This window comes from Aplysia californica, unplaced genomic scaffold (genome assembly GCF_000002075.1).
Source record: "Aplysia californica isolate F4 #8 unplaced genomic scaffold, AplCal3.0 scaffold00227, whole genome shotgun sequence".
NCBI classification, from domain to species: Eukaryota; Metazoa; Mollusca; class Gastropoda; order Aplysiida; family Aplysiidae; genus Aplysia; species Aplysia californica.
The window spans coordinates 675,691-696,348 of record NW_004797497.1 but is presented as its reverse complement, the minus strand read 5'-3'; the positions used below and the strand labels follow the sequence as shown (position 1 = coordinate 696,348).

Genomic DNA, 20,658 nt, shown 5'->3' with positions numbered 1-20,658 from the left:
CCCCCCCCACACACACTCTCTCACTCTCTCTGTCCCACTTATCACCTAACAGCTTACTAAAATTGAATAATATTCCAACTTGGTATCTCAAGGGCACTGGAGGAATGAAATAATTCAGAATATTACTTGGATTCGTGCGGATCAAATTTCTGATCTATTACACCATAAACACATTATGCGGATGGCGCATTTTCCCCTCTTGCCCAGTACTATCACTATAACTGAATCCCCAGAAAACAGAATGCCAAGTAATCTTTAAAAGTGCCAATATGCAAGAACGGAAGATTAAAACACATCATTAATTTTAAATATTTTTGTTGCACAATAACACCTAGGGCAAAAAAGTGACAGAAGGATACATACAATATTATAAATTTTTTTTTAAACTTTCAAGGAGATGAAACCGGTCCTTTCAAATGGAAACACAACAGTATAACACAAGGAAAATCCTTATGTATGGATGCGAAAGCTGGACTCGAAATAAAGATACAGAAAGAAGATGTGGAATTCATGGAGCAAACTCAGAATCTCATGGATAGAGAGGAAAACAACGGAAGAAGTGCTGCGAATGGCAGGCTGTAAATATGTACTTAGGTTCAGAACCATCAGAAAAAGACAATAATAGCGACTGTGTGGCTACATAGAAGAATCAAATGGAATTAAGAAACTGCTACTTTGTGGAAATGCAGAGGGAAGAGTGAGCGGATAAGGGTAAAGAAAAACAGAACAACGTACACAGATGATCGGAACGATTTTGTGGCAAACAAAGCAACGGGAAAAAACCGAGCTGATCAGGTAGACAAATCAGGAAGGAGTGGGGTAACATGATCCGCCATGTTTGTGCCAGGCCTGACACTTGAAGAAGAATCCAATTTGAATGACGCCATCTGATTCGCATACCTTTGTGCACGTGATGTGTTGGCTATAATAAACGCAAAGTTATGAAGAGCTTAAGTTCTGTAAAACCTAGACTCTGCGTACAATGGAACATTATATTATAAAAGGATGGTATAAACCAAGATAATACGTGTTGGTACCCACCTGGAAGGTGCTTGTTACACCAAGCTTGTAAAAGAACGGAATAAAGATGATTCCCGCACTGCACATGGCCAGTACCAGAGCCAACATGAGGTACATGAACATTGTGTTGTACACGTACATCTCTGGGGAAAAGGGGAAAGGTGGGGTGGGGGAGTGGTGCAAGTGAATAGAGTTTGCTTTCTTTGTCTTAAAAAAAACCCTGTATTCTTTCAGGTTTCAAAATCACTATGTATAGAATTGTATAAACGGCTTGAATTTGTGGACAAGATTTTATGAACATATATGCGTATTGATATTTTATGATAATTTGCTCCTCTACAATTTTCAAGGTATACATTTTGCCCCACTTGTTTGGAATAGGCTTCCAAAAACTACCAGAGAAGCAGAACATCTAGAAATTTTTAAGAAGAAACTAAAAGCATTTCTATTTTCATCATATTTCGATTAGACAGAATCCATCCAAGCTGTTGATCGTTGTGAGTTTGTATGTGCATATGTGCGTATGTACGTATGTACGTATGTACGTATGTGTGTATGTGTGTATGTATGTGTGTATGTGTGTGTGGTGCGTGCGTGCGTGAGTATGTGTGGGTACGCGTATGTAACACTATGTGCCTTTAAATTTGATTTGTAAACCCATAATATGTATCATGTTAAGCGCATAGAGCATTGCATAAGTGGATATGCGCTATATAAATGCAATCCATTATTTTATTATTATTACATAACCACACGTCATGTTGTTGGCCATGCCGCGTATAAGTCTGAGTACATACCTACAGTACAGATGGCCCATCCACTTGGTATAATTGTATGGGGTGAGCTACAGATCAACACATTAAAAAGAAAAGAATAGTACAAGAAATCAATTAAATGTAATAACTGACCCGACCAGAAAATACCTTCCTATAAATAACTAAGCCACAAGAGACAATAAAAATGTCAATAACACAAGCGAACAAGCATGCATTTTCTTTAAACTATTTAGATCATAACTAGTTAGCTTGTGGAACACAGGTGGCTGTTTCTGTATATATCAGGGAAGCATAGCATGAAAGAAGAACGAAGCATTACTTACCCACCGGAGTCCCCAGGATGGTCAGCGCTGACATGAAGGTGACAGTCAAGGACATAGCTACCGGGAAAACAGACATAGATCTGAAAAAGGCCATAGATACGTTCGTGCCTTTAACTGCAGTACCAATAGTAATATTTCCCACAGTAAAGTCATTGGGAGGGAAAAGACACACCAGAAGATGGCAATATAACCAAGTAATAGAAATGCGTCATAACATTTTGGGCAGTTAAAAAGTTCAAAGAAATACTTACTTATAATTAGACGTAATGGAGTGTATGCAATGGAAACTATCCTTTGGGCGAGAAAGTTGCCCCATCTTTTTAAAAAATTGTTTTATTTTCTGTCTTATTTTTTAAAGTTTTTAAAATGTGTTTTTTATTTTATTTTTTATTTTAATTCTTTTTTTGGGGGGGGGGGTGGTGAGTCAATAAGAGTACTAAGAGTAGCAATGTAAAGATCTGCTGCGTGAACAATGATAACATATTATTTCCCATTTTTAAGGCAGGTATTGCATAATTTGTATTTAGACCCACTGTAAACAGGCACGTTATCCTACTTTAAAAAACGTTTCCAAAAGGACAGAGCCAAGGGCCTGGAGACCCTTGACCGACTACCACTACCACAAAAAAAATGAAAAAAAGATAAATAAATAAATAAAAAGAAAGAAAGAAAGAATAAAAAGAAAGAAGGAAAGAAGTGAATAAATAAATAATTGACAACATTAATAATACACGTAAAACAGAAATATGTGTGTGTGTGTGTGTGTGTGTGTGTGTGTGTGTGTGTGTGTGTGTGTGTTTGTGCCTAAAGAAAAGTACCAAGAAGATTCAAAGCTGAACACGTTGGTTTTTAATTTTTTAGATATATCTCAAGCAGCTTTTTTTAGATATTGCACATTGTGAGGTTGAGTATAAAGATTTGATTTTGAGAATATTAGCTTTTAAGTTTAGGGCACATACAAACTTGAACTAAAAAACGGTGATTCATTTGTTTCTCATGTATTTTTTTTCATGGAAAGTTCAATTCTAATTTTGCATTCAGTTGACATAAATATTATGATTATAATTCAACGGTAAAACATTTCGGGGAAGAAAAAATCGTGCTCCAAGAATAGATGTTAACACCCTCTAAAAGCAGTGTTCATTATCTCATATCAAAGCAATCCCTTTTAACATAATGTTAAAAAATGGTGGAACTGTCATTTTTTATGGAAACACATTTTGGTCAAAAAAGTGATTTTTTGGGGTCTTTATCAGTCTGTAGCTCAAAATGCTCTTGGGGTTTTTTTGGTACCTTTCTTTAGACACACACACACACACACACACACACACACACACACACACACACACACACACACACACACACTCACACACACACAAACAAACACATATACATATATATGTATATTCAATTAGGTAAATATTATTTAATCTAAAACTCATTCTATATTAAAAATAAAAAAACCCAAGTAGGATATTTATTTTAAAAAGACCCCTTGGTGTTTTCTTCCAGCAATACCTTCCTCCCAACAAGAACTCATTGGGATTTTCCTTCTTCCTTCTTCTGTCGTTAATGGCATGGTAGAGACCAACCACTGAAAAGATCACCAGCAGCACAATAAACACCGCATAGTCAACGCCACTGAACTTGCGGATCTCTCCTGTCTCAATGCTATTGGAGCCCATCTTGCTGGACTACGTTTTCTGAAGTCTGTAAAAAAAACGTGAAGAAAAAAGACGGCACAATGTTTATGAGTCCACACATAAATTAAGTCAGCATCATGATGTAATTTCAAAATTTCTAAACAGAATAAGGGGACAATTATTAAAAGAAAACACATACGTTTATATATATATAATAGACCCTAGAATGCAAAAATGTCTTTAGTGCAAAATAAACAAATCAGACATAAAAAGTGCTGAATAGAGCTTGATGTCACCTTGCAAAGCAATTTTGTCTTATCTCACTACTCAAACGTGTTCAAGAATTATAGGAAAATCATATTTAGTCTTATCTCAATACTCAAACTTGTTCCAAATTTTTATTTGCGATTTTCTCCAAATAGCAGTCTTGGCACTTAAGACATTTTTACTTCCACGGATATTTCTTAAAAGAAGAGCTGATGCACTTTGGACTGTCATTATACTCACACACACACACACACATACACACACATACACACACACACACAAACACACACACACACACACACACACACACACACATACGCACACACACACACACACACAAACACACACACACCAGTGCCGGATTAACCATTAGGCAAATAAGGCAATTGCCTTGGGGCCACTCAGAAAAATAGGCCACAAACAGGCCAGAGACAGGGTACAACAGGGCCACATTTTTTTCGTTTTTCTCCCCGTTTTCATCAGGCCGCAGCAAGGCCAGTCAGGAAGGCCACAACTAGAATAGCCCTAAGCTAGCCCAAGACAGAGTCCGACTGGGATTTTACTCCCAGGCCTAGTTCAGAAAGTGCTGTGACATTTTGTGTCGACTCTCTCTAGGCCACTTTTTTTCTGAAATTAAATTGAATCATTAGCTGTGGGTTCCAAATCAAACACCTTTGGCCTCCTAAGTCACCAGATACCTGGCAACCCAGATAACAGTTCCAAAGTTGTATGTATAGTATAATGTTTTACGGCGCTCGCAACTGCTAAGGTCATATGAGCGCGCGAAACACAAGTTGTTCACTTTTGCAAAAGTTCACTTCATGTCTGGTTAACTAATTTACTTTAAAATGCTAAAAAGTTAAAATATCTAAATTCGGTGTAAATACATTTGTGATTTAAAACAACTCTTTTAAGTAACAATAAAAATTTTCAATAATATCAAATTCACTCTACAACTCGCCATAAAGGCCAATGGCCTTTATACAATTTAAATTTCTGCTGGGAACAACGACGGAAAAAATATCCTGCAATTTCTTGCATTTATAATATTTCCTTCGGATCTCTCCAAAGTCTAGACATTCTGTTGTGGCCCTGCTGGAGTCAAAAGCCTGCGAATGTTACATTTCTAGCCTAATTTCTGCCAAATTGGCATTTTTCTAAGTGCACATGAGGTCACGAGGTGAAAGGTGCTTACAAAACCCCTGATATAAATAAAAATCAAAGTAGGCTATCTGTATAATAATTCAGACATGTATTATTAGGCCTAGATCTAGATATTTTAAACAAGGGAAGGGACAGGAAGGGATGCCAGCATTATACATGTAAAAAGTTATTTTTTGTGCTAGAACTATGTTTTTTAAAAGCAAATTGAAACCTTACAAAATTAGTGTCCAGATTCCGAATGAATAATATAAAACGTAGAATAGACCGAGATCTAGATCTAGATAAATCTAGTCTAAGTCTAGTAGCGCAGTGTTTATATAATTTTTAATGGTATCCCCTCTCTTAGTTTTAGGGCTAAACCCTCCCCCCCTCCCCCCCAAAAAAACCCAACAACCTCCCCCTGCCCAGAACTCGGGCCTTAACAGTTGCTTGTGAGGTTGGCCTAAAGATCCTACTGTTAGCTTTTGAAGCAATACACGAAATTGTACCATCCTATCTCACAGAACTCATAAATGTGCAAGCAACATTCAGAAACACAAGACAAAGTAAACACATAAGACTGTCAACTAGAAGTACCAGAACAAAAATCGGAAATCGGGCTTTCAGTGTTTCAGCCCCATCTGTACGGAACGCACTGCCAGCATCTATAAGAAATGTTGAGAATGTGGATTCTTTCAAACGACACGTTAAGACATTTCTGTTCCAGAAAATATTCAACTGATCCAAATTGTAGCGCCTCAGAGCAGATCTTCTTGAGTGGGCGCTTTATAAATGCCTTTTGACTTATAACGTATGACTTACATATTGCTAGCCTATGCAATGGTGACCCAAGTAGTAATTTTCAATACTAATGCTATTCATATGTCGGTATAACTAGGTGTTAAATTACGCTAACAAATGTTTCTTCGTACTAACAGGAAAACGAAGAAACAAAACGGGAAAGTGAGAGTTGGTGGGATTTGGGGCAGGGGAGGGAGGGGGAGGGAGAAATAGACAGGAGAAGAGTTCGTGTGTATGTGTGGGAGAAGGTCTTTAAGACTGCAGCTTTGGCTGCAACTGGATATCTTTTATTTTGACAGTGGCCATGCAGTATGACCGCATTCTGATCTCTGTCAGTAGTACAAACTAGTACTTTACAATAATATACAATATTGAGGATGCTTATAGAGACCAGAATCAAAATAATATAATGCAAACCATTGCAGCAGCAATAATCAACAACAACAAACAAAAACAAAAACAAATAAACAACAACAACAACAACAACAACAATAACAGCAGCAGCAGCATCACCACCACTACCACAACATAGGCCCTACTACGTTTCTTCATAATGTACTCTTCTTGAGCATGTTTATCCTCAGCGTCTTCTAGGATTAGTATCTTGAAATGTCAAAACGAAAGAGTGGATGGAAAAGCGAAGGAGTTGGAGAAGAAGAAAATTAAAGGAGAAGAACTAAAAAAAATTAACAAAACTGACTTCAACTTTTCATGTGAAAGGGAAAAGTAGTAGCGAAGCTTCTTCATCTCAAATTAACAACAAGAAGAGCCTACTGCTAGTACAATTGAAGCTGGGGTAGCTGATGGTTAATCTTCTTCATCTCAAATCGACAGCTACCAAGAAGAGCCTACTGCTGAAGCTGAGCTAGCTGATGCTAAAACAGTCGAAACTCGTAATACTTCAAGAACAATGGCAAATGATGTAAGGCTTCTAGGTGATATAAAGGACCATATGCTTGAAATGTGCATAACTCGAGGTGCAAACCAGTTTCGGAATTTGGCAAGTGACTATCCAGAAACAAAACGAGACTTTTCTGGCATGAATCGAGATTTAAATAACTATGCATTCAAACGTGTTTTGTCAAATGGAGAAGTAGTTGATCGTGACTGGTTCGTATAATATTATTCTCCAGGCAAAGCCTGTGTTTTCTGTTTCCCTTGCTTTTTTGTTTTCGCCTGACCGTGTACCTCTTTCTGGTCAGGGGTTTACAGATTGGAAGAATATAACTAACTATTTAAAAACACATGAAACAAGTCCCAAACATATAAACTCAGTCTTGACTTAATGTCAGCGTAGTGTTGCTGCTGCGCGAGTTGACGAGCGGTTACACCAAAACTTACTGGAACAACGAAAATACTGGAAAAATATTTTGTTACGTTGTATTAAGACAATCATTTTCGTTTTTAAGAGAGGGCTGGCTTTTCGAGGCAGTAATGAAATCGTTGGGTCCAAGGACAATGGGAACTACCTGGGTATTTTAGAACAAATTGGGCAGTTTGATCCATTTTTATCTCAGCATATCAAAACTCATGCCAACCAAGGACGTGGACACACTTCATACCTATCAAAAACTACTTGTAAAGAATTGATTAACTTGTAAGGCAAGCATGTTCTTGACCTCATCAAGGATAAAATTTCTAAGGCAAGGTACTTTTCCGTCTCCATAGATTCTACTCCAGATGTTACGCATTCTGATCAGTTAACCATTGTTTTACGCTATGTCAATATGGTAGATCACCAGCCCGAGGAGCGCTTTTTGACATTCATCAACATCTCAAGCCACACATGACAGAATCTTGCAGATACGTTGCTCCAATACCTAAGGGAGCAAGGCATCGACTTTGAGAATTGTCGTGGCCAGACACACGACAATGCCAGTAACACGTCTGGGAAATACACTGGAATGCAGACAATTTGTGGATCATATCCCGTTCGCAGGCCACTCTCTAAATTTAGTTGGTTAATCAGCTGTAGATTGCTGTGTGGAAGCTGTGTCTTTCTGTCAGTTCCTGCAGCGCTTGTATTCTTTTTTTGTTGCATTAACACATCGTTGGAATATTTTATTACAACACTTTGAGGAAAATCCTGAATGTCTTGTCCCAAAACACCGATCGGATACCCGGTGGTCTGCCCGGGCTGATGCGACAGAAGCAGTCTTCAGGGGCTACAAACAATTCCAAAGTGCTCTACAAGTACAAGATATTGCAGAAGTTATTGACCTGAATGGTCTCACGAAGCACAAAGCTGGCGCTCTTGCAAATTATATGGACACCATTGAAGTTATTTTCATGTGTGAACTTTGGAATGACATTTTACATCGTTTCAATTGCTGTAGTAAACTGCTACAAAGTTCAACTATTGAACTAAGCCCGGCCATTGGATTGTTAAAAAGTTTAGACACATATATAGGTAAGTGTCGAGAAAAGTTTGACTATTACCATTTCAAGGCAAGTGACCGATGTGGAAGCAGCATGTTATATAAATCAGACAGTCGGAGAGCACGTGTACACAGGAAAACAGTAGATGACGGAGATGTCTCAAGGGTGATGGATGAAATGTCGGGTCAGGAGAAATTCAAAGTGAATACATTCTTGGTTATCATAGACCAACTGAAAAGTTCCCTATGCAGACGAATTGACGCCTATTCAACAGCAGTGCAGAGGTTTGGCTTTTTAACAGAGTATAATTCAATGTCAGCTGAAGACATCAATGCTGCAACATCAGCACTTGTTAATGTCTATTCACATGACCTCTCTCCTAACTTTCTAATGGAATTTAGACAGTGCCTATGATAGGTGAAAGAGCAAGTATATCCGGATAATGCAACTGGAAGCGCTCAGAGATTTTTCAAACTCTTGCATACCACTGGTGTCCACTCAGCTTTTCCAGACAGCGAGATAGCTTTGCGGATGTACCTGTCTCTAATGTCAACTAACTGCACTGGCGAAGGTTCATTTTCGCAATTGAAACGCATTAAAGACACGTTCAACCATGTCTCAGCAGTAAGGCTAGGGATACGTGCACTTCTTTCAATTGAAAGCGATTTACTGCACAACGTTGACATTAACAAAGTCGTTGATGAATTCGCTGTTGCAAAAGCACGCAAAATGGCAATCTAGGTAGAAAAATAATAATGCATAATTTTACTCTGTTGTGAGACCTTAGTTACATTATCCTACTGGTATGTTGTCCATATTCAATACTGTCATACTTTGGACTACATGACAGACAGACACACGCACAGACAGACCGTGCATATATCTGTAGTTTTGAATTTGCGCGCGCGCGCGCGTGTGTTTGTGTGTGTGTGTGTTTGTGTGTATATCTAACGTTTTCAGGCCACTCAGTGAAGTGTGCCTTGGGGCCAGCTGGGTCTTAATCCGGCACTGACACACACACACACACACACACACACACACACACACACACACACACACACACACACTCACACAAACACACACACACGCACGCGCGCCCGTTTTCACGATCGTATAATTGTATCATTCTTGTGAGCTCTTCAGTTTCATATCATAATTTTAATTTAACGTTAATTTTCCTATTTGTACAGTTTTAAAAATATATGTGAGTAAAATAATAAAGATGGAAGCGAAGCGAATTTTTAAAAATAATTGAAAATATAAAACTATATTAACGCTATCTTCAGTTGCCGAGCAGTTAAACGAGCGTGGCGCAGTCTTAAGATTGATATTGTATAGTCTCTAACCTGTCCATCTGTTTTAAGTCCAGATAGCAGCATCTTTTTTTCATGAAGGCAAGGTACTGCTTCATTCTTCTTAAAATTGTACCCACACAAACTAAGCGCCCATGGGCCGTGCAACAGCGTATCGTAAAATCACTCTTCCCCTGATCATTAAAACCCCCTTGACGAGTCTTGAACATAAAGCAAATTGTTATTATCCCCCTTGATGTCATCAGCTGGCTGGTTTTTATCTGCTATAAATGTGTTGGTCTACATTGTGTTCAGAACATAATTATATAAGAACACATCGCTATTGTCGCCACGGTGTACCTCTGTCTGAGCCCCACAGTGTAAGATAAGCACCTTGTTACGGCGCCACATTACCATGAAGTGGTCACAAAGCAATTATTATACCGCTCAACAGACAAGTACTTGACATAGATCTATCGGCAACGTGAATTTGATAAGCCGTGGGCTTAAATCAATATCTTTTCTGACTTTATCAAGTACACTGTATTTTCCAATTTCTCCAAGATCTGTTTTGCTGTTGGCAATAAGAAACTTTAAGTAAACAAATTTAAAAATTCTGGGTGTACAATGCACATACAATGTACATGATATTATGTATATGTCACAGCTGGCGTACGCTACTTTATGTAAACATGCACACACTCAAACACACAAGATATACACATATGATATGCATATGATATGCATGTGTATAAAGACATTCATTTGAACTGTATGTGTTATTATGTTTTTATGTATATGTATACAGAAAGAGAGAGAGAGAGAGAGAGAGAGAGAGAGAGAGAGAGAGAGAGGGGGGGGGGGGGGGAGAGAGAGAGAGAGAGAGAGAGAGAGAGAGAGAGAGAGAGAGAGAGAGAGACTATTATGTATATGAGCTGTACCTGTATATTATTATGTGTATGTACAGGTATATGTATGTATATGTACATTTATATGTATAATATTATTATGTAATATGTATGTGTACGTGTATGTACATGTACATGTATTTATAATTATGTATATGTGCATTTATATGTATAATATGTATATGTATGTGTATGTGTAGTATATGTTATATGTATGTGTTTTTTGCATATTCTGTATATCGTCGTCCTCCGAGGGGTAGTACACCGTCTGTCGCACCGTCTCTGTCAGTGGGGGCACCGCGTCCTGCCACGGCCGGGTGAACTCTGACCTGCAGCCCTGGGGGGAATAAATAAATATAAATAAATAAATGAATAAATAAATTACACTTTTATTGATCCCTGAAGGGCAATTTGGTTTACATTGGCAAACATACATATACATACATACATACATACATACATACATACATACATACATACATACATACATACATACATACATACATACATACATACATACATACAGACATACATACATACATACATACATACATACATACATACATACATACATACATACATACATACATACATACATACATACATACATACATACATACATACATACATACATACATACATATATACATACATACATACATACATACATACATACATACATACATACATACATACATACATACATACATTCATACATACATACATACATACATACATACATACATACATACATACATACATACATACATACATACATACATACATACATGCATGCATGCATACATACATACATACATACATACATACATACATACATACATACATACATACATACATACATACATACATACATACATACATACATACATATATACATACATACATACATACATACATACATACAAGGTCAATTAAAACACATCATGACCTCCGAGGCCTCTTATCCAAATTGTTAGTAATCATGCTCCACTGGAAATGCTTCTAGTCTGCGAGTCAGACACTATTCTTAACGCTTTAACATGCAATATCGTATTTCAAGTTACAGACTTCAAATATTTGACTAGAATATTGTCCTTGGGGTGATCAGATGACTGAAGTTTTTAAATTGTTGGTGCACACGGACGACTGAAAAACTTTTGTCCTCAGATTTAAGATAATAGAACATCGTAGGTTATTTCGGGCACGTTGTCCTATTCCGTAGGGACAAAAAGAAAAGAGGGGGGGGGGGGGGGTTGAGGTCGGAAAGAAATAGCTGTCGAAAAACCGAAACCGACTGTAGTTTTCGCTATGCTTAAAATGGTCCACTTGTCACGGTTTTATTGCTGTTTTCAAACAGCGGCCTCGAACCGTTGGGAAGCGTCATTGAAAGGATAATATATTATCCTATACCTGTAAGTGCATTTTTGTGTGAAAGTTTATAGTAAGAATTACAGACATCCTCCATAACTATTCCTTCGAGACAACTAGCTCACTTGTTTGAATGCAAAGATAGAACAGCAACCTGGCCGCAAACAGAAACATTCGATTAAAGTAAGGGCTATACCTTACAACATGAAAAAATGGAAAATGCTCTGGTTTAACTCTGAACCACGTCTAATTGACGTGGCCCTGTCGTTTGACAGGAAAGAAAGGGGCGAAGATGAACAGGTGAAAAGGGGAAAAGACGGGGAAGACAGACGGAGAAAGAGAGAAACAGAGAGAGAGAAAGAGAAAGAGAAAGAGAGAGAGATAGAGAGAGTGAGTGAGAGAGAGAGAGAGAGAGAGAGAGAGAGAGAGGGGGGGGGGAGAGAGAGAGAGAGAGAGAGAGAGAGAGAGAGAGAGGCGTGGGGTCACGGTAGGATTAAAGCATGTGAGAGCCGTGGGTCACGTCTCAAAGGGAGGTCCCCATTCTATTCCAACTTCCCCTGTTCCATACACCACAGACTAGTAATCTAAATCCTGTAAATTGGATACTATCTTTAACTAGAAAATACTGATCAGGGAACTTTTTTCCGATGTTATAATAAACTATAATGAATAAACATGAAAAGAACACAGATTGTTCTCACTAAATTTATTTACACTGAGAAATTCATTTTAATTTATTTTGCTTTTCATGAAAACGTACAGTACAGTTAACAAGTAAATATAGTTCAGTTCACAAAATGGATGAAGTCATAACCATTACAGTCCTGACACTTTTCTCGTATGGCAAAGTAGCAGATGATGTCACTGAAGTCAAGTTCCCTCAGTAATATTACTAGACTCGGTGCTAATTTCTATTGGTGGAAGCACCCTTTTGGAGGGTGGCCCAGAACCCGGGCCTCTTGGTTCCCCCTCTTAACCCGGTCCTAGAAAGCGTGTGTGTTATGGGGGGGGGGGGGGAGGGGGGTTATGGCATGGTTGTCTTTGCAGGGTACAGCTGTAAGTTGAGTTTTTTGTACTCGTAGGCCTGATGATCTTTTGGAACACCCAGTGGAGTGTGCTTCACCGTGTTTCTGCTAAATCATGTGATTTTTCCCTTTAGAAGAGAACAAGTCCCTTTTGCCAGCAGGTCTTATGAAAGAAGACCATTCTTCTGGCGCGTCGCAAACTGGTTTAGTGGCAGTGTGACATTTTTCGTTTAGACATAAATTAAAATCTTCCCAAGGTATAAATGTTTCATTTTCGTTTGTCTTCGTTGAATGTATTCTAACTTGTGTATTAATTTACCAGTTCGCACGCATATTTGCATGACACCTCTGTAGGCCAACGACAAACGAATATATTTAATTTTTAAAATTTTGATCCAGTTAGTAATTTTCACAAAAAAATCTTTATTCGATCCTTATATTAAGCACTGACCCTTTGGAAGGTAGATGCGCAGGATTCCCACAATAAATCAATCCTTTCCTACAAATTGCTCATTTTTAAACAGCAACATTACCCTGCCCCATTTATTAGTGTAAGCTTGTATATTTCAAATCAAGACCGTCTAGAATTCGAAAAGTACTCACCCGTCTGTTTGAATTTGTTTCATTAACGTGCATTAAAGTGTGGTGTTGATGGAAATGTGTCACGTTTTAATTGATGTAGGTGTATGCTGTAATTCCCATATTATTTTTTTCCCGCTTTCGGCTTGCATAAAAGAAAATGTGTTTGAACATTAGTTTGCACGGACCTTCACCTTCATTAATCGGCTTTTAGATTTTGTTGACCCTCCAACATTTAGACCAGCACGCAAAGACCTGAGAAGATTAAACAGAGTGATTAAAAAACAATCTTGATTTAATCATAAGTAGCTGAACATGATCAAGCAATAATGTGGACCGCCGCTTAGGTGTGTACAGTGATTTGTCAATGTTGTAGTAATGGACGTTTACTTTCGAGTAGCTTTTTCTTTTGTACAAGTCAGATTATGCCGGCCGGGGGTTGGGTGACCCCAGCCCAGTTTGATCATGACAGCCCAACCAGTTACATAACTGTTAACTAAAGCTTTACGGAATGTTTTCAGGTAGGGTCGTAACCATAGGAAGTGTTTCTCATCAAACAAAGAGTCCCGATCCTAGCAGTCTTTGAAATTGCAACTCGGTTATTCAATCTTTTGTTCAGGAGGAAGTATCCGCCTGTTTACACTGCGCGGTCTTCTTTAAGAATTTTTTTGTATTTGTCACTTTTTAAAATTTGCTTCAAAGCCCTCGAAGCTCTTTTCGGAGTATCTCCTTTGACTTCAATGGAGTTATATTGTCAGAGCCTCGCGATATCGCATTGCTTATTTGCATGCTGAACTATTTATGAATACCCCCCCCCCAAAGCTCTGAAGATATTTCACTGGTAAAACCTATTAACAACGATCGCACCTTGTCCTCTCTCATGAGTTGAGAAAGTGGCAAAAGGAATATTATTTGTGTGCAACCTGTAGCAAACGGGTCAAGGGAACGGAATATTAACTGAAATGAGATACAAACACCCAAGATGATTGCAACAACAAGAATGTTATAACGTTTTTTTTACAATCATCAGCGTTCCTCAGAATGTGTTATATCAATTCCGAAGTACCAAATGTTCAGTATATTTTGCGTACTGTTAAGTTATAATAATGGATTTTTATTCAACGTTTTTGTATACAGCAGAGCCCTAATATGCATGAATATTAATATACCGTATTTTAAATATGAAAACACTTAATTATTATTACTGTATATATTGTAATATGAATTTTTCGGTGAGTGTTTTACGGCGCTGGCAACAGCATTAGGTCATATGAGCGCGCGCGACTCTTTAAACATTTATTCGATTGGAAGGAAATTTTGAATTTTTGCCCGGGTGGGCAACTTGCACTCGGGACCTCCGAGATTTTCGCCCTTAACCTTGAAGGCTAGGTGTTAGATCTTACCTTACCCAAAATAAGATCAGTGGTGGGGTTAAAAGACAGTAGTAAGAAGGAGCCAAGGAGTAGCAGTAGACAGGCTGCAGAAAGAGTCAAGAGCGCAGAGGAGGGGGCAAAGGCGGTGAGGGGTGGTGGGCAGAAAGTGGAGACGAAAGCAGACGACAGAACCTGGAAAGAGAGCAAGAATGGATCTAAAATGAGAAAATTTTCGGGAAGAACATTTTCTGTCGCGATCCACCCTGATTCGAACCTGGGACTTATTAAATGAGAGGCAAATACCTTAACCACTTTATATAAAACATATATTCACATCTATCTATCTATCTATCTATCTATCTATCTATCTATCTATCTATCTATCTATCTATCTATCTATCTATCTATCTATCTATCTATCTATCTTATATATATAAATATATATATATATATATGTGTATATGTTTATATATATATAAATGCATCCATAATATGTATATATATATATATGTATATTATTTATATATATATATATATATATATATATATATATATATATATATATATATGTATTTATATATATATATATATATATAAGATTGTCCATATTATTATTTAACAACAAAAATTGTGAAGGGCCGAAAAAATTTGCAACTTCTCAAAGCTCAGTCTGTAGCAAGGCGAGTGTCCTGTAGGAGGGACATCCCGTGAGCTCTGAGGGTGTCTGCCAAAGATTCACAATATCCGCGCTTTGGTCTTCCTCTGGCTCTCCGCCCAGAATATTTAATGTTGTATGCTCTCAGAGCTGGCTGGCTTGAGGGCGTCCGCGTGGGGTGTCCGAACCATTTGATCTTTTATTTTTCAATGTATGGTAAGACTGGTGTTGCTTCTACGGTGTCCCTGATCAATTCATTTTTATTTAGTCTCTTCGTCTTTTGTTGACCGCTCTTCTTAAGCATTTCATTTCGCATGTGACCAGTTTCCTCTCTAGGGCTTTTGTTACGGACCATGTGTGACACTGATATGTGAGTGTTGAAAGGAAAATGGCTTTGATGAGCATCGCCTTGGTGCTCATGGGGATATTGGGATGTTTCAGGAGAGGGCCGAGTTGATAGCTGACTGCGTTGGCTTTCTGGCATCTAGTCTCTATTTCTCGATCTATTTTTCAATTTTCAGTGAAAATGCTGCCCAAGTATTTGAATTCACTGGTTTATTTTAGTTGGGGTCCATTGATGTTGATACCAACTTTGTCTGTGTCTGGTCTCCTGCTAATTGTCCTGACTTCGGTCTTGCTAATACTGATCTTCATGTCATATTTCATGCAGCTTGCATTTAGTTGGTTCATATGCTCCTGTAGCTGGGTCTTGTTGTTCATCATTGCCAAGTCGTCTGCAAACATGAGTATGTTGAGTGCCTCTGGGTCTGGATTGGCATCCTTTGTAATCTGGTCCATGTAGATCCCGAAGAGCTGAGGGGAGAGATTGCAGCCCTGAATGACTCCGGATGTTACTAGAAACCAGTCCGATGTTTCACTGGTAGTGCGGACTGCGCTTCTGCTGTTGGCATAGATATCCCTGATGTTTTCTAGCAGTTGTCCGCTGATGTTGTACTATTCCAGGATCTTCCATAGCTTGTTTCTATTTACTCGATCAAAGGCTTTTTTTAAATCCACAAATACGAGATGGAGATCTTGGTCGTATTCCAAAGCCCTCTCACACATTTGTCGGAGTGCGAAGATTGCATCAGTGCACCCTCTTCCTTTCTAAAACCAAACTGGGCGTCACTGAGAAGATGTTCGGCTTTTGCGCGAGTGCGTCGTTCTAAGATCTTTGCATACATTTTCCCGGCATGGCTGAGAAGAGATATGCCTCAGCAGGTGTTGCAGTCTTTCTTGCTGCCCTTTTTCTTCCATATTGGCACCACTATCACATTTTGCCAATCTGCTGGTTCTTTTCTCTCTTTCCAGGCGTTCTGGAAGATGATTGTAAGCCAGTGTATTCCGGTTTCACCGCCTGCAGGGAAGGCTTTAGTTGTGATGTAATCGTCTCCTGCTGCCTTGTTCTTTGGACTAGTCTTCAGTGCGTCTCTCACTTCACCCTCCAGGATGGTAGGTTCTGAGTGCTCTGGGTAGTTGGCTTTGAAGGTGCATTGTGTGTTTTGTGCCTGTATTCCTGATGGGTTTAGTAGTTATGAAAATATTCTTCCCATCTCTTTTTATTATTTCCTTCTCTTCGTTTATAGCTTCTCCATTAGTATCGTTGATGGGTTCGTCTCTTACTCTCATTGTCTTCACCTTCTTGTAGAACTCTCTTGGTGAGGTCTTGCAGGTTTCATTTAGCTTTTCGCCATACTGGGTCCATGACTTTTCTTTTGATGTTATACGTTTTAATGACTTTCGTGCTGTGTCTTCTCGCAAGTCTATATTTAATGTAGTCCTCTTCGTTTTTTGACTTGATCCATTCATAATACTATACAGTCTCTGTTTTCCCTGATAGCATCCTAAACTTGTTCGTTCCCCCAGGCTATTGCTTTTATGTGTTTTTCTCTTGTCTTCTTGGTACCACAGACTTCTTGCATAGTGTCCTGGAGGGTTGTTTTGAAGGTGTCCCAAGCTTCTTCTACGGTTAGTATTGTAGAGCCTAGCTTTTCATTTAGGGTGCATCTGATCTGAGCCTGCACCTGATCATCTCCGAGTTTATGCATATTTATTCTCTCTTGCTGTCTTTTAAGGTTTTTTGATTTTCTTTCTTTCTTGGTGGTCAACGTTGTGATGATTGGCCGTTGGTCTGTGTCAGGCCTGTATTGGGGATGGCTCTTGAGTCTGTGATTGTGATCCGCATTCCACATCTCGCTAATATGAAGTCGAACTGTGATGAGACCTTGAAGTTGTTCCATCTGTACCAGGTGCAGATCTGAAAGACTGTGCTGGAAGAAGGTGTTGGTTTTGAATAAATCGTGCTCTGAACACAGTTCCAATACATGGTTACCGTTATAATTGCATTGTGCTCTGTGGTCACTGTGTGGACCCAGGTGTTTTGTCCACGGTGTTCTTCTCTCTTCGACTCTTCCGTTGAAGTCTCCCATTACATAAAGGTCTTCCTCGTCTGGGATGCTGCTAATTAAGTCCGAGAGTTGTTCGAAGAAAGAGTCCTTTTCTTCGTCTGAGTAGGAGTCGTTACACGGTGCATACACCTGGATGTAGTTTGTGGTCTTTTTGCCCTCTCTAATGCTAATTTTGATGAGTCTTTCAGAAATGAAGTCTGTATTTATTATTTCCTTTGCTTTGTCAGGGTGTATGATGAAACCCACACTATGTTCAGCTCTTTGATCTTTTCTTTCCCCGCTCCAAATGAGGACAACGTTGGAGTGGATCTCTTTTGTACCTGTCCCTTTTTTCCTGATGTCTGTAATGCCCATGATGGAGATCTTGTTCTGGGTCATGAACTCCACTAACTCAGGTTCTTTGTTTGTCAAGCTGCAAATTTTCCAGGTCCCAAATTTTTTCTTTTGTTTTTTGTTCGTTGTCCGTTTTCCTCGCTAGATTTTCTGTTTTGATCAGTCCGTTTGTGTCTCCTTTTATTTTCTTGAGCAATATTCATATCCACTGCCGGCCTGCCAAGCCAGTCGCAGTTTCACCAGAGCCCCGTTGGCCAGAGAGGTTTCAGGGTGACCCGGGTAGGCCTTCACATCTAGCGTAACGCCTCAGTGACATAAAGTCACACCGTATGTTTGAAGCTCATTTCAGTGTTATTTTAAGTTTTGTTTTTGTTTGCTCTTGTTGTTTAATCATATAACATACACGCATTCACAATACCGCACCTGCTAACCGATTGTGGGAAACAAAAATGCATTTAAATGTGGGCTACAAATGAACAGAGAGATATAATATGAGGTGTTGTTTGTTTTTCCCGGGTGGGGTGGGGGAGGGCGGAGGGAGACAAAGTGTGTAATTGAGTTTGTTAAGAAAAAGAAAGAAAACAAAATGGATTGCCTTTCTGTCATGTTGTCTACATGTCTCTCCTTCTACTGATGCAACGCCTAGGTCTTCACAGAGTATGAAGGGGATTAAGACTGGTTATTGTCCTAACTGTAAATCACTCATTGTATGGATTCTGTGCGCACACCCAAAGAGCGCTGTTTAATATCGGGCACCAATAATTATAAACTGACAACACTTTAAAAATGCAACACTTAGAGAAATACCCGGTTCATCTTAAACGCTCACAATATTTTCTAAAATTGGCGTTGATTGGCAATGCTGTTTAGCTACACAACACTCCATCTTCCACGAACCCCTGCTGCTGCTGTTGCACATGCTATTTGTCATCGGTTCGCAAATGAGACACCATAATAATCACGCCTGTCTTATTGGTTTGTAGTTACGCCTGGTTGGCTACTTTACATTCTCTCGTCTCAAGAACATCGACAGCGGTTCTTTTCTGTTCAGCCAGCCTTGAAGGTGTGCTAGAGTTGAATCTTTGTAGCAGCTTCTCAGACACATTCCTGATTTCATAGGGCCGAAACGAGCGCATTGTTGTGATCAGCGGTGCTAAATCTAGACATACTGTTTGAGCGACGCACAGTAAAAGACTACATACAATAAAATCATGTTTTTTATTTTAAAAAGTGATAATTAAATCCGTCTCATTCAGGTTTTCTTCTGAATTTTACTCACCCGTATGGCCACACCGTGTAAAAGGCCATATTTGCATAATTTGAAGATCATCTGGCTCATTTCAAGGTAAAAATCACAAAAATCATTATGAGTACATTTTAGCGATAGGAAAATCGCATGAAAAAGAAATCAACATCCTAAGACTTCGCTGAGTATCATTAACCCGTGATTGAAAAGTGTTGCTGTGCACCGACTGGTCTTTTATTCCTCTCCGGAATGGTGGTGCGCCCTCAGGTTTGTCACTCGTGACGTCACAGCTAAGACCTTCTTTTTATAACCTCTTTGCCCTGGGACGATCAACAATTTTGCAGTCTCATTTTTTTTAAAAACCGGAAGTCTTTTCTCGACACTCAAACCTCCCTTTTCAAACTTCACACAATTTTTCATGACGTTTGTTTTGAGTGCATAGATCTAAACCTTCTAAAGTTTTGCATCTCTCAAGAGTTATTGCTCCATTCCAGTAGAGAGTAAATGTATGCCAATGACTTTCAGTTGATGTTAATGCACCGATCACTCCTTTCACCGAAAAGGGACCCAGCTAGTATAATATGAAACTTAAAAAAAGGGAAATAATTGCAAGGATTCAAGTCGGGGGAATGCGGTGACTATTCATTTGTAAGCTTTCGGCTAATAAGGCGTTCCCCAAACCTTTCTTGTGGCCATGCAAGGGCCACCCTGTACATGTGAGAGTGGCCCCCATTCCACTGGAACCAAGCAATACCTTCTCCTCTCCAAACGTATCCTAAACATTCTCAGCACTTTAACATTTCGATCTGATGTGACGGTTATGGTTCTACCGTCTTCGTCTTGAAATAGTTGGGTTGCCAGTACTGCAAAACGCTTTCTCAAACAAAAAAGTAGAACGAATTAAGTAGCGCCTATAAGCGCTACAGGTTCCGCGCATAATAATTAATAACAATAATGCATTCGTTCCAACAGGAAAATGTGTGAATTTAAAGTTGTCGTCTGTCGAGTATATGAATGTATGAATGTATGTATGTATGTATGTATGTATGTATGTATGTATGTATGTATGTATGTATGTATGTATGTATGTATGTATGTATGTATGTATGTATGTATGTT

The 20,658-nt window shown here is 38.9% G+C and overlaps 2 protein-coding genes across 2 annotated transcripts in view; both read right to left on the bottom strand.

The window, feature by feature from the left end:
• LOC101853856 (sodium-coupled monocarboxylate transporter 2) overlaps positions 1–20,658 on the bottom strand; it is a gene marked incomplete in the record, with an annotated part of 40,645 nt that overhangs the window by 18,455 nt on the left and 1,532 nt on the right. Inside the window, 3 exon segments of the mRNA XM_013083354.1 lie at positions 1,042–1,163; positions 2,120–2,199; positions 3,638–3,829. Coding sequence (XP_012938808.1) covers positions 1,042–1,163; positions 2,120–2,199; positions 3,638–3,804 — 369 coding nt within the window.
• LOC106011962 lies at positions 17,397–18,338 on the bottom strand. The gene has a single exon (XM_013083353.1). It carries the CDS (start codon positions 18,336–18,338, stop codon positions 17,397–17,399), a length of 942 nt encoding a protein of 313 aa, XP_012938807.1.